At 36.3% G+C, this 13,377-nt stretch overlaps 1 protein-coding gene across 1 annotated transcript; it reads left to right on the top strand.

Moving 5' to 3' along the window:
• The first annotated feature begins 96 nt into the window (after positions 1–96).
• Positions 97–6,245, top strand: LOC134818103 (uncharacterized). The gene is made up of 3 exons (XM_063827519.1): positions 97–1,091; positions 3,360–3,375; positions 6,189–6,245. Exons 1-3 carry the CDS (start codon positions 163–165, stop codon positions 6,243–6,245), a joined length of 1,002 nt encoding a protein of 333 aa, XP_063683589.1. The 5' UTR covers positions 97–162.
• The last annotated feature ends 7,132 nt before the right edge of the window (positions 6,246–13,377 follow it).

Here is a 13,377-nt window from a genome sequence, read left to right as displayed (position 1 = left end):
GTACCCCAGGGGTCAGTGTTAGGACCTCTACTATTTCTGATTTATATAAATGATATTGTGAGCTCCTCAAGCTTGACTGAATTCGTCCTGTTTGCTGATGATACAAATATTTTTGTGATAGGTAGTTCAGCACAGGAAGCTTTTGAAAAAGCTAATCATGTAATGAAACAGGTCAGTAACTATATGGAGTCTAACAAGTTACATATAAATGCAGGGAAAAGTTGTTATATGCATTTTCAGCCAGGTTTGTCAAGAGCAACACAGACCTGTGCCAGAACACGGCCCTTTAACAGGAATCTAACGATTTTAATAGATGGCAAAAAGCTAGAAAAAGTTCAATGTACAAAGTTTCTTGGGGTGATAATAGACGAACAGCTAAGCTGGGAACCACATCTTAATCATTTATCTTTAAAGCTGAACTCCAGTATTGTATCGATTAAGAGAATTTGCAAATTCATTCCCAAATCTGAATATTTGAAACTATACAATGCTCTTTTTATGTCACATCTTAGCTATTGTATAAGTTGCTGGGGTGGTATCCCTAAACATAAGCTGAATAAAATCTTTGCAATTCAAAAACGATGTATAAGACTGCTATTTGGTAACATTCCCAATTTTGATCATAAAGAATACTATTTAACCTGTGCACGTTCAAGAACTTATAACGAACATATGGCTAGCAAGAACTACTGTCTTGAACACACTAAACCGCTATTCACTGAGCAGAAAATTATGAACCTGGAGAATCTGCACATGTACCATACATTTATGGAACTATTCAAAATTCTTAAATTTGATGTCCCCCAGTCGATTAAAGATCTTTTCAAGTTCTGTCCTAGAAATGAAAAACTTCGTCTGATTGTCCCATTACTGAGGTTAGATATCTCCCAACAGAACTTTTTGTACACCTCTACGAAAATTTGGAATGACCTCAGCCCCTATGTATTCGTAATTTGTGATGCTAATAAAGATGGGATAATAATCCCGGGTTCTTCCAAGAATTCAGACTTGTCAGCCTCGTCAGGTATTATTAAATCTAACCTTAAAAAGCACTTGCTATCCCTCCAAAATCGAGATGACCCTAATACATGGTAACTACTTTATGTATTCTGGGTAAAATTATCTTTATCCCGGTTGTTGCGACAAGTAAAAATGCTCTTATTAGGGAAAGGAGATTACTCGACGTTTCAATGTAACTACATCGTATTCATGATCTAAAAACAAGTGTTAAAAATTCAAAACGTAAAAAACATATATCTGAGGCAAAATTTGTGTACGTTAATTTATTTTTAATCAATCAACTTTATCCAAAAATTCGATACAAAAAAGTCATAACAAAATTCATAACAAAACTAATTTATACGACGACAAACTTTTATAGTAAATACTGTACATTCCTAAAACTACTACTAAATATACTACACATGATACAGAAGCATGGAGTGCTACAACGGTGAACAGGTGCATGATGTGAAGTGTGTAGGTATGTATCTAGTGTGGAGTTAAAATGGCGGGAATCGTACTGACCAATGAGAAGTGTGAAACGTGGGAGCCTAATATGGTTTCATTGATGTTGTAAGGGTAGTGTGTTGAATAGGAGGCGGAAGTGTGCGTGTGTGAGATGTGGTCCCTGTACTCAGAAAGTAAACAAAACCTATAAATATCACTAAAAATCACTACATATGTGTAGACAATCCCCTGTCTGTAAAGTATACGTCTGTATACGTCTGTAAAGTATAAGTCTACACATATGTAGTGATTTTTAGTGATATTTATAGGTTTTGTTTACTTTCTGAGTACAGGGACCACATCTCACACACGCACACTTCCGCCTCCTATTCAACACACTACCCTTACAACATCAATGAAACCATATTAGGCTCCCACGTTTCACACTTCTCATTGGTCAGTACGATTCCCGCCATTTTAACTCCACACTAGATACATACCTACACACTTCACATCATGCACCTGTTCACCGTTGTAGCACTCCATGCTTCTGTATCATGTGTAGTATATTTAGTAGTAGTTTTAGGAATGTACAGTATTTACTATAAAAGTTTGTCGTCGTATAAATTAGTTTTGTTATGAATTTTGTTATGACTTTTTTGTATCGAATTTTTGGATAAAGTTGATTGATTAAAAATAAATTAACGTACACAAATTTTGCCTCAGATATATGTTTTTTACGTTTTGAATTTTTAACACTTGTTTTTAGATCATGAATACGATGTAGTTACATTGAAACGTCGAGTAATCTCCTTTCCCTAATAAGAGCATTTTTACTTGTCGCAACAACCGGGATAAAGATAATTTTACCCAGAATACATTACAACAATGCGACTCATAAATAATACTCCAATCCGGATTTTACATAACTACTTTATATTATATCTCAAATTCTAAATCCGGTACGGCTCTGCACACATGATATCTCTCTCTGCCATGAAACATGGCTAACCTTTTAAACTATAATTTAAAAACCTAAACCTAAACTAAAACTCAACTGGGCTCTCCTATGTCACCAAACTAAACCAATAAGTAATTTTATATTATTATATTTTTCTATATTTGTATAACAAGTATATTGACGTAGTGGATGGTTGAGGGGGTTTCAAGCACAGGTCACTCTCAAATCCTAAAGATAAGCAGTGGCCTTCGGCACTTGAAACCTCTTCAAACCTCCCCTGATTTATTTATTATTGATATTGTTTGATTGTGCCGTAAAAATAAATATTTGTTTTATTATTTGTTTTATTATTTCATGGTTCAATTTCATGAAATTGGAACCATGAACTAGGCCATGAACTAGACCATGAACTAGGCATAGACATCGACGCATCGTATTCGTACGTTTAAAAAGTAAGCTATACATGATACATCTAAACAAAACTGCAAGAAACGCGTACATTGTACGCCGTACAACTCACCCTGCCATAACCAGTAGCACACTGAACGGACACAGTTTTAGCAACAGGTCGGACAGGTGGGGACCAGCTCTCTCTGGAGAAGACTTCCTCAGGGTACGTTACCCCCCACTCATCGCCGTACAATGGGTTACATCCAGCTGCAATGTTAAATGTTGATGTTGATATTAATATAGTAGAGATTTTTGAAATGTTTTTATACCATTTACACTTTAATAGAAATAGAATAATGTATCTTATTCTTAGTAAAATTACGGGTATATGACTATGGTCTGTTCAGTCGCTGCCGATATTATCAAAATTAACTCAATATTTGGACAGTGTGCATCAACATTTTTTGTTGGATACATAGTTTGCACTGTTATTGTGTCTCAAAGAGTCAAACTCAAAGTAAACAAATTTCCGATTGTTTCTGATACTGATAGAGCTCAGCAACTTTAAAAACGATGTTCTAATATGATATGGATACCTGGTTTTAAAAAAAATACTTGGTACTTTTATTGATGCTTCATATTTCACAGCAGTTTCCTTTTCAGAGTTTCAGTTTATATTTATGATTTAGAAACTAACCATACTATCTTTTAGATTTTATTTTATGTCACTTATGATGGCTCCGGCTGAAAGTTCTATCACTCATTTTATCTAGAAGATCGTAGTTTCATTGCTTCTGAAGTAGCTATCAGTTCGCTGGTCAATGTTGGGTATAAAACTCTTGTGAATACCTGGTTTCCTTATTTCGTGATAGGTTGCAAAATGTTGTAGTAATGAGTAAGAGTTTTACTTTTAAGCAAATCGAAATAGTATTAAAAGCTAAAGCGGATATAGAGCTGCATGTTGATCAGTGATCTTATAACTTATGTTCTTGGAGTTGGAACCTTCCTCATTCATCATTGTCGTATTTATTAACTTTAAATTACATGTTTATGATAAAAACAATCGATACGAATAAATGCTATTACCTATAGCATTGAATATATGATATAAGGCACAAATCGTAGTCTCTATTTGCCAGTAACATGAATATTGAATATATTTACAGTATTCACGGCGAAAATTTTGTCACATGACCGAGATATTATAAATCATGATTAGTGTTCAGCGTCGAATTCGAAATTAATACGAATTTTATGGTTTTATAAGCACTCTGATCATACTCATAGAAATACAGACCAGGCCACAGTATATGTATCTGTAATACTGAGTATAATGAATCAAAAGCATGCACTGCAGTAGGCACAGGGCGTACAAAATGAGATTGCTAGTCCATGTTTTTGTGCTTATGTTTATTGCTTATCTCGCCTTACTTTATTCGGACATACGTACATTTACTATTGCGTAGGTTACTTTTCTTGCAGAAATTTTAAAACACGTGCCTTTTAAAGGTGCGCTTTGCCCCTTTTTTCTATCAATTGCGGGTAATTTGATAAACATTTTTATCGTTTAAGACTGCAAAGCATGAAGAAATTATAAAAGTTTTAAAAGTTTGAAGTGATTAAGAATTAAAAATTTCGTAAATTCAGACTGACAATCATACATTACAGAATTTACATTTAAAGATTGAACTTGAACTTCAGAATATTAATAATTAAATTATTTTCGAAAATTTGAAAACACAATATCATCAAAGTCAAACAGGTGCATTTTGTATTTATCGTCTTTATTACGATATGTGCTATATAAAATGATGTACAGTTTCTAAATTTAATTAGAATTAAACGTCCTCAAAAATAACTTTTAGGGATCGTTCACATATTACGTAATCACTTTTTGGATAATTTGTACCCCCTCCGTAATCAGTTTTAGTTTTACACATATCTATTGTGTCAAAATTACACTAGCGTAATCATTTGGAAACCCTCTCTACCCTCGACTGATTAGGTAATATGTGAACGATCACGACCCCTTATCAGATATTCTCAAAAATGCCAATTAATTTATATACTCAATTCGAGTCTTTCGTGTCTTTTAAACGGTTCATATGCTATTGCTCCTTATTTTACCGACTATGTCCTGAAGGTGCACAAACTCCTTATTCTGCCGACTATGTCCTGAATGTGCACAAACTCCTTATTCTGCCGATTATGTCCCCTAGAAGTTCCCTATTCCTCAGCAAAATTATCATCGGAGTAAGCACAGCATTAAAAAGAGGAAGTACCGTTGTTACAGGACCTTGAATCTCCATCATTACATCTGCAATCGACCTGTAAGTTACATCATTTATATCTGAGTACTTGGTGATGATGAAGACCATGGTAGCTGCAAAGGTGAGGGCACTGTTGCAGATCAGGAAGACTGAGGCCAGGAGGAAGACAGTGGTGTTAACATGCGCCCAATCATTGAGGGGCATCGCAGTGTCTGGAGGTCTGGACCTGGAGTGCTGGACTCCGATATGGATTTGAACCATGATACTGATAATCACGAGGACCACAGGTATCATGTAAATCACCGACAAGATGGTGAACTGGATCATTGTGCTCACAGTTTTGTTAAATCCATATCCTATGAAAACGGTCCAGGGTATGGTTTGACCTGGAAACGGGTACATTTCCTCGAAGGGAGAGAAACAATACCACAGGTTGAGAAAGTTGGAGAAGTAGGAGTTGAGGGACATTGTGAACAGGTCAAACACTGTAAAAGCGATCAGCAGCACAGCATACATAACTCCAACGACCACTACAGCCAGCATACTTGGTCGGTAGAAAGGGTTGTAGATTTTAATGCTCCGAAGAACAGCAAGAAGAGTATTGAGGAGGATGGAGCAGGAGTAACCAAGCAGACCAGCGACTCTGTAGACCACAAAAAACCACCACATCATCTTGTCGTAGTTTTCGGGGTCACGTGACCACAGGATGACTCCTCCAGCAAAGAAAAAGTTCCCTATGGCGGTCATTATATCGGATATGGATATCAGGAAGAAGAGGAGAAAGGTGATCTTTGTGCGGTTTTTATAGTAGCGGGAAACCACCAGTCCGTTCAGGACTATGATGAGGACACATAGGGTAATGTTGATTGGAGCGATGTTTCTGTAAGATAGCTTGAAATATCTCTCATCGTCCGATTCTGTCGTAGAGATAGTTGACCAGGTTGGTGTCGAGATGCTCTCATTATTTTCGGGAACTAGAATGTTCATTCTGTGGCAGAGCGTTTGAAAACAAATATTTTACGAATACAAAAACAAAAAAATTTTAAGAAGCGAAGCCTCTTTAACTGCTACATATAAAATTCCTCGGAAATTAAACTTCTCCTTTATATTATAAATAGATAGATCATAGACTTAACTCTAGTTACTCATTCCCCAATTTTGGCAGAGATTTGTAAATTACTGTAGAACATATTGTATGTCAGACTGTAAAATTCTGTGTAATAAGAGTGCCCTTCAATTCTTCGATATCAGGTACTTGAATCAAAGCCAAGTCATCACAACTCTTGTGAAATATTTGAGATAATCTACTACTACAACTAGGTATAATAGTCGTACAGAAGGGCAACTAAATAGTATAGCATGTTAAATATAATATGAAAATCACACTCACGTTGGCAGTAGAACTCCCTTTCTGCTCCTAAATAGTGAAACACATCCGGAACGTTAGTGCCAGTCTTACAGCTTCCTTTTATTTTGTTGTTTACGTTCACATCCGTTACATTCACTCCTGAAAGTGAACAGGATTACAATTTTGAGTACATCCACGAGCTTATTTTAAGGACGTAAAACCTTCAAGGACCTTACATTTTATAACAGTTGCAATTTATATATTAACTTATTAATTATTAAGCCAGATAAAATATTCTGTCCAGTAAGATTTTTGATAGCGTTTCTTTGATAGACAGTCACAGTAATACGAGACAACAATAAAAGGAAAATACTAACCGTCGACAGACCGCACATTGTTTACGAAAACCCAGTTATCCTCAGAGCACGTGACCTCCCAGTCGTTATCAGTTTCAGTAACTTTTATTTCTGGGGATGAAGTATTATTATTAATTAATTGAAGAGATTCGATTAATCTCTAATGATAGCGCCAATGGTGACATAGCCTCTAATATGAGTAATAGATCTTATTGTGCGAAATAAATGTCCAATGGTGATGGATATTCGGTATCACCATCCCTTTATCGAAATGATTGCACGGAATTGGAGCATATTTGCCAAGGTTATACTAGTTAGATTGGTTCGGGTCGCCATTGAATCCACTCAGTAGTGCAATTTGGCATTCGCACCTACAGCGATGTGTAAAATCTTTTATAATACCTTTGCCAAGGACGTGTAAAAGAACAACAAATGCTCAATCTTACAGAAAATGCTAAATCTTACTGAGATCGGCAGTGTTGGAAGGAATATCTGTACAGGCCGCTGCGCTAAGATCAACAAACAAACAAACAACAATACAATTCCACAGCAGCATGGTTAACATACCTTATGTCCCGTGTAAAATACAGATTCATCTGTGAGCAGACTGAGTGTTGAGGTGCAGGATGTGAGACCAGTCATTGAACTTTAGTAGTGATGATACAGTAAAACCCCGATTTACCGCGGAGTTTGGGGAAAGGTAACATTCGCGGTAAATCGGGGTTTGCAGTAAATCGGGGCACGGTAAATCGGCCATGAGTGTCAGCTGTACTCTATCAGTATCATGAAATTCCTGAAAGTGAAATTCTTGTAATGATTATTAACTAGTGATCTTATAAAGAGATCTTATTATATAAAGAGATTATATAAATTCTAAAGTGATCCTACCTAATGTTGACACGTCCCTCACTACTTCTGACTTCACTAGGCAGCTTGTACTGTGTTGCGTAATGTAGCTCCTGCTAAGGATATGATAACAAAATCCGGTCAAAGGAATTCAATAATTATAGTAATTTCCTGGAATAACTGATCAAGGTACAGCACTCAATTTTAACAAAGGGTTCAAATTAATATTCATATTATATTACCAGGGCATCTGGCTACACAGACACAGCCTATTTATATTATACGGATTAACCGACCGGTATCTGACCTTGAATTGTTATTTTTGAAATTATATTACGAATATTCGTCAGTGATAGAGTTTAATATCCGAAAAAATATCAACTACTTGTTTGGTTTGGTTGCTTTGGAAATTCTTTTTCTGAAGATAACAACGAATCTTTGTAAGAGAATAGATATTAAATAGACGCATATAATTATAATTCGGGTAAAATTTAATTTAAAAAAGGATTAAACACAAAATAGTTTGGTTATTACATATTAACTATCCAGTCAGTCAGACTGTGGTAAAGTGAAATTTCACACTTTCGGTCAAATCTAAAATTTATTGTGCATTGTGTTAATAATGAATAAGCAAATATTCATAATAAAATGCAGATCAGAGCAGGAATCTCTGAATTAAACCGCAGGATTTATTCAGACTATGTCTGTTGTCACTGGCTAGCCAGAGCGTTTAAACTAAATAGACCGAGCCGGCAGTTAGCCTTCAGTTCATTGTAAAGCGGCCCCGTCATTAGTTGCACAGTCCTTGGGCGAGCAGTGAGGGATTAATCTACCTCCGCAAGCAATACGGCTCTCAGTGCCGGCAGATCACAAAGTGTGTATTCTAGCAGCTGCAAACCTTCTGTAGTATAGGTGTTCAAGTTTCAGGAGGTGCACAAAAGCGGCCTTCTTTGCATTTCCCACCGTTTTTACTGACAGTTTTGGATACTCTTGTGGAGGTGACAGCGATTAACCAATCAGGTTCACGCATTCACTAATCCAAAACCCAAGATACTGTCACGCGTCTAAACAAATGTGGTTCTCCTCTCCAACAGTAACCAAATGTATCATTACTGCTTTTAAGATTGGGATTTAGTGCACATTTAAAGGCCTAAAATCAAGGTCACTGGTCCAGACTGATAATCTACGGGTTTCTTTAGCTTTAAATATTATAACGGTTAATCGGTGCTCGTAGGGATATATCAGTGGTCCAACACACTGTAAGTGTAAAGGATTTACAACACATATATAATCATGATCATCTAGTACATCAAGCGGACACCATTGGCTGTCGAGACACAATAAAATGATAATCAGCAATAACTTATTAGGGCGGGACAACTGGTATCCCAGAAATCACCCTAAAATATAGCCGATGTGCACGAGGGTTCGTACTAAAACATGCCGTATTATACGATAAATTAAATAATTAGTGACCTATTTGTCCACATTTCCGGGGGCCGAAGAGCTTACTTGACCTAAGAGCATGAGATTTGAGGTTGATTTGTAGAACTTGAGCATATGATTTTACTATAGTAAATCGTTTCTTGCACTGTTTCCGCTTAAAAATTGTTTGTGAAGGGCAGTAGCTATTGATTTTGGTTTGTTACTTGGGCTTTTCCAATAAATCTTCCAAAACATCGTCAGAGTTCAGGGTTCCACTTCCAATATAACTTCATTACTTGAATGAAAAGTAAGCTCTGTCACTTTTTTGCAGAAGGTCACCATTTGTCGAGGTGAAACCTACTTTTTGCTTATCCCGTAATTTCAAAATCACAAATCGAAAATATATGCTGTTTTAACCATAGTAATTTTCCCGAGTTTCGCTGGCAATTCGTTGTGACAACATGAACAAATTGACTTTTCCAATAAACCACACTAATTATACTCTAAAATAACTCCTAAAAGTTTAGGAAATCGGAATAGGTATGCCTAGTACATATATATATATAGTACATACATATATATATATATATATACTTATATATATATAAATTATCTTCTTTTCAAGATTATCATGAACACATGCAAATTTACGTGCAAGCGCACGTGTAATTGCACGTGCTAGTTCAGGTGCGAGTGACTTCGACTCTATTATAATATGAAAGACACAATCAAATAAGCTGGAAGTTATGATAAAGTCCAGCTTATTCCACATATTTGATTGGATCAGAATTACAAAAGACTAATCTCGAGTTCAAGCTGACTATAATCTCACTTCGCCACCAGTAGAAGTTCCCACAACACTGTGTTACACACAATACTCATGGTAGTTGTATTACAGCTGCAATAATAATCTTTATTAGCTTATGTTGTGGCCGGAATACGTCGTGGCGAGCTAGTACTAAGATCAATAACTATCATATTAGTGTCTTGTACGTGTGATTTGAAAAGTTGGGGCACTGAAAATATTAATTATTTTGCTGTCTATTTCGATAAAATGTCCATTTATCAACTATGTATAAATGTACCATCTCAGGCCTTCTATTCAGGGCCTATGGCTATGTACTGTTGATGTAATCACGGTAAACGAGTATTCATTCATCGTAGTTACTGGTAGTCATACGAGACCAACATTTAGCCGGTTGTGGTTCCAGTGATTATGCTTTATCATCAAATCATATTGAAGCAGTGGGTCGGGCTTACAAATACAAATGTACACTAGTCGTAGAGATGATAATATACATGTTGTTGACTTGAAATTTCGATGCCTGGTCTGGGTCAATGGGTGACTGGATAATATCTAGAATCTGGATCATCTAGTAGATGATTAGTTATACTCTTCGTCGGTATCAACTCTGATTGTGGAAGTTGAAACTGTGAGCTCTTCGACGTTTATCATTTTGTTAAGGGCCCACATTTTGTTACTGGATGTTGATTTGGGAAGCCCATGTCTGTAATGGTTCGATAATCGATATCAGGTCACGAAAGATCGCTGCTAAAGAAATAGAAACGATAATCAGTAGCAAATATTACTGTGAAAGTACTAGTTGTAAGCAAGAGTTTATAGTTAGAGAGTTTAGTTAGAGAGTTTAGTTAGTGCAGTACACGCCGGGTAAAATCAACATGAACAGTGGTGAATATAGTTTCTTTGTAGTCGTGGCAACACTCTGTAAAGTGTACAGTTCACTTTTACTGTCGTAATTTGTTATTGCTGTAGTGTGTTTAAGGCAGGGCAACTGGTGGTTTCACATTCCAGGGCAACTGGTGGTTTCACATTCCAGGGCAACTTGTGGTTTCACATTCCAGGGTAACTTGTGGTTTCACATTCCAGGGCGACTTGTGGTTTCACATTCCAGGGTAACTTGTGGTTTCACATTCCAGGACAACTTGTGGTTTCACATTCCAGGACAACTTGTGGTTTCACATTCCAGGGTAACTTGTGGTTTCACATTCCAGGGTAACTTGTGGTTTCACATTCCAGGGTAACTTGTGGTTTCACATTCCAGGGCAACTTGTGGTTTCACATTCCAGGGTAACTTGTGGTTTCACATTCCAGGGCAACTTGTGGTTTCACATTCCAGGGCGACTTGTGGTTTCACATTCCAGGGCAACTTGTGGTTTCACATTCCAGGACAACTTGTGGTTTCACATTCCAGGGTAACTTGTGGTTTCACATTCCAGGACAACTTGTGGTTTCACATTCCAGGGTAACTTGTGGTTTCACATTCCAGGACAACTTGTGGTTTCACATTCCAGGGTAACTTGTGGTTTCACATTCCAGGGTAACTTGTGGTTTCACATTCCAGGGTAACTTGTGGTTTCACATTCCAGGGTAACTTGTGGTTTCACATTCCAGGACAACTTGTGGTTTCACATTCCAGGGCGACTGTGTTTCCTTTATTATATCCCTGTTTGAACAGCAACCAAAATTCGTTGATAAATGATAATAGAAAGTAAATGATGTTTATGTCATTATTAGCTATCAACGAATGATCCATAAATTATAATATATCTATAAGGAACTGAGCGTTATAACTCATCAAAATGTAATCATAACTAGGAACACAGAAATTAGACAGAACAATAACCTGGACATCGATTGGTCCAATTAACCAAGCTCATTATGTTTCGATTAACAGTATTATTATCCACTTATACTGATCAATGATTATAGTGATCATACTTGTATTATTGATTGTTTCTAATACTGCCTATTTTAAATTATAGAGGCGGAGCAGCCATAATAATAGGTTGTGTGCGTTTACCGTCCGCCCTGTTTCTAATTACTTAGCCGTGCCCTTGCACTGAACAAACAGAAAAGTTACAGGAATAGCATTGAGAAAAGGTGGTTTTAAAAATAGTTCCTTGTTTCTTTCTTTTTTCACCGTGAAAAGTAACGACTTTAATTTTCTTCTAACCACCCTTTCCCACATTATTAAGTTCTTCAGTGACAGGAACCCGGGAAAATTGTCTTGAATTGACAAAAATAATACATAATAAACAGGAATTTGGTTCCGTTAAACGTATTATTAGCGAGGGAAATTACAGTTGTCACCTTTTGGCAGATAACTTTCAGAAAAAGCTGTCAGATTTTTAAATGATATGTTAGCAATTAGAGTAATTTGTATATGTTGTTTTCGTGTCTAGTGAGTTTTCTCATTTGATAATGATAAAAGGCTGAACTTCATCTCTAGAAGACAGAAATTTAGTGTTTGCACATGTACGTACAGTTCTAATATTTGCATAAGGTTTGATGGTAACGTTTCAAGGATATAGCATGGGTTCTATTACAAGCAATTAACGCTCGATCTAATTTATATATTTAACAAATTTAGATAATCAACAAATTAAAATCACGCACAAAAAACCTTTAGATTCTAAAGGATTTTTGTGTGTGAATTCAATTTGTTAATTGATGCAAACGTCACTAATTAGTTTTTCGATTTTCAATGTAATCTGATAATCGAATAACCTTCAACAAAAAGTGGCCACTTTACGAAAGCCACTTATTTATTATAACACTGTTACAAATGCATTAATGTGTTACTGTTTTTTTTCTCTCGAGTAAAATTGTTCTAAAAAATCAGGATTATTTCACTTCATACCTTGTTAAACATAACTCATAGTATACCGTATATCTCTCATGTTTAATCGTTACACTTACAGTTATCAGTATTTGTACAGTCTTTTAAACCAATACCAACTATGTAGGTATTTGTTTACCAACTGTACCATATCAGATGATACACAATGCTACGGTGGATATTCATATAGCACAAAACCCACCTGAGTCCTGAGGCGTTAAACCATCAATCAGCCTAACATAAAGATCCAGTGATGAATGTATGTTGTGATGAATTAACCACAACATCATACACATGATAACATGATAACATGGTATACACTATATACAGCAGAAACATCGTACCAATAAATCAGTAGCTGAAGCAGCAATTAATCTGTCGTGCTAATAGGAAGTGTCGTCATCAGCCAATCATCCACCAAATCTATCAAAACAGACCAATAAAAAGGTCCTCTCGATAGATAACCACCAGTAAGAAGTGAGTATAGAGGTCACGTGACAGGTCGGTGCTGGGCTGTGTAACTAGTTGCAGCTTTAGAGGGAGGTAAGTTTACAGTGGTATAGTTTTCACTGTTCTGTTAAAACAGTGGTTTGACACATCAAAACCACGTCTAAAAAACTTGGAGGGGGAGAAGGGAGAGATGGGAGAGGAGGGAGGGGAGCACAATACTTGTGCTCTTAGTTTCGATATA

Source organism: Bolinopsis microptera, chromosome 7, assembly GCF_026151205.1.
Source record: "Bolinopsis microptera isolate Bmic1 chromosome 7, MBARI_Bmic_1.0, whole genome shotgun sequence".
Taxonomy (NCBI): domain Eukaryota; kingdom Metazoa; phylum Ctenophora; class Tentaculata; order Lobata; family Bolinopsidae; genus Bolinopsis; species Bolinopsis microptera.
This window is presented reverse-complemented; position numbering and strand designations above follow the sequence as displayed.

Bases quoted from the DNA above. Each gene is read 5' to 3' on its own strand.
- LOC134818103 (XM_063827519.1), top strand. From the start codon at position 163: ATGAAACAGGTCAGTAACTATATGGAGTCTAACAAGTTACATATAAAT.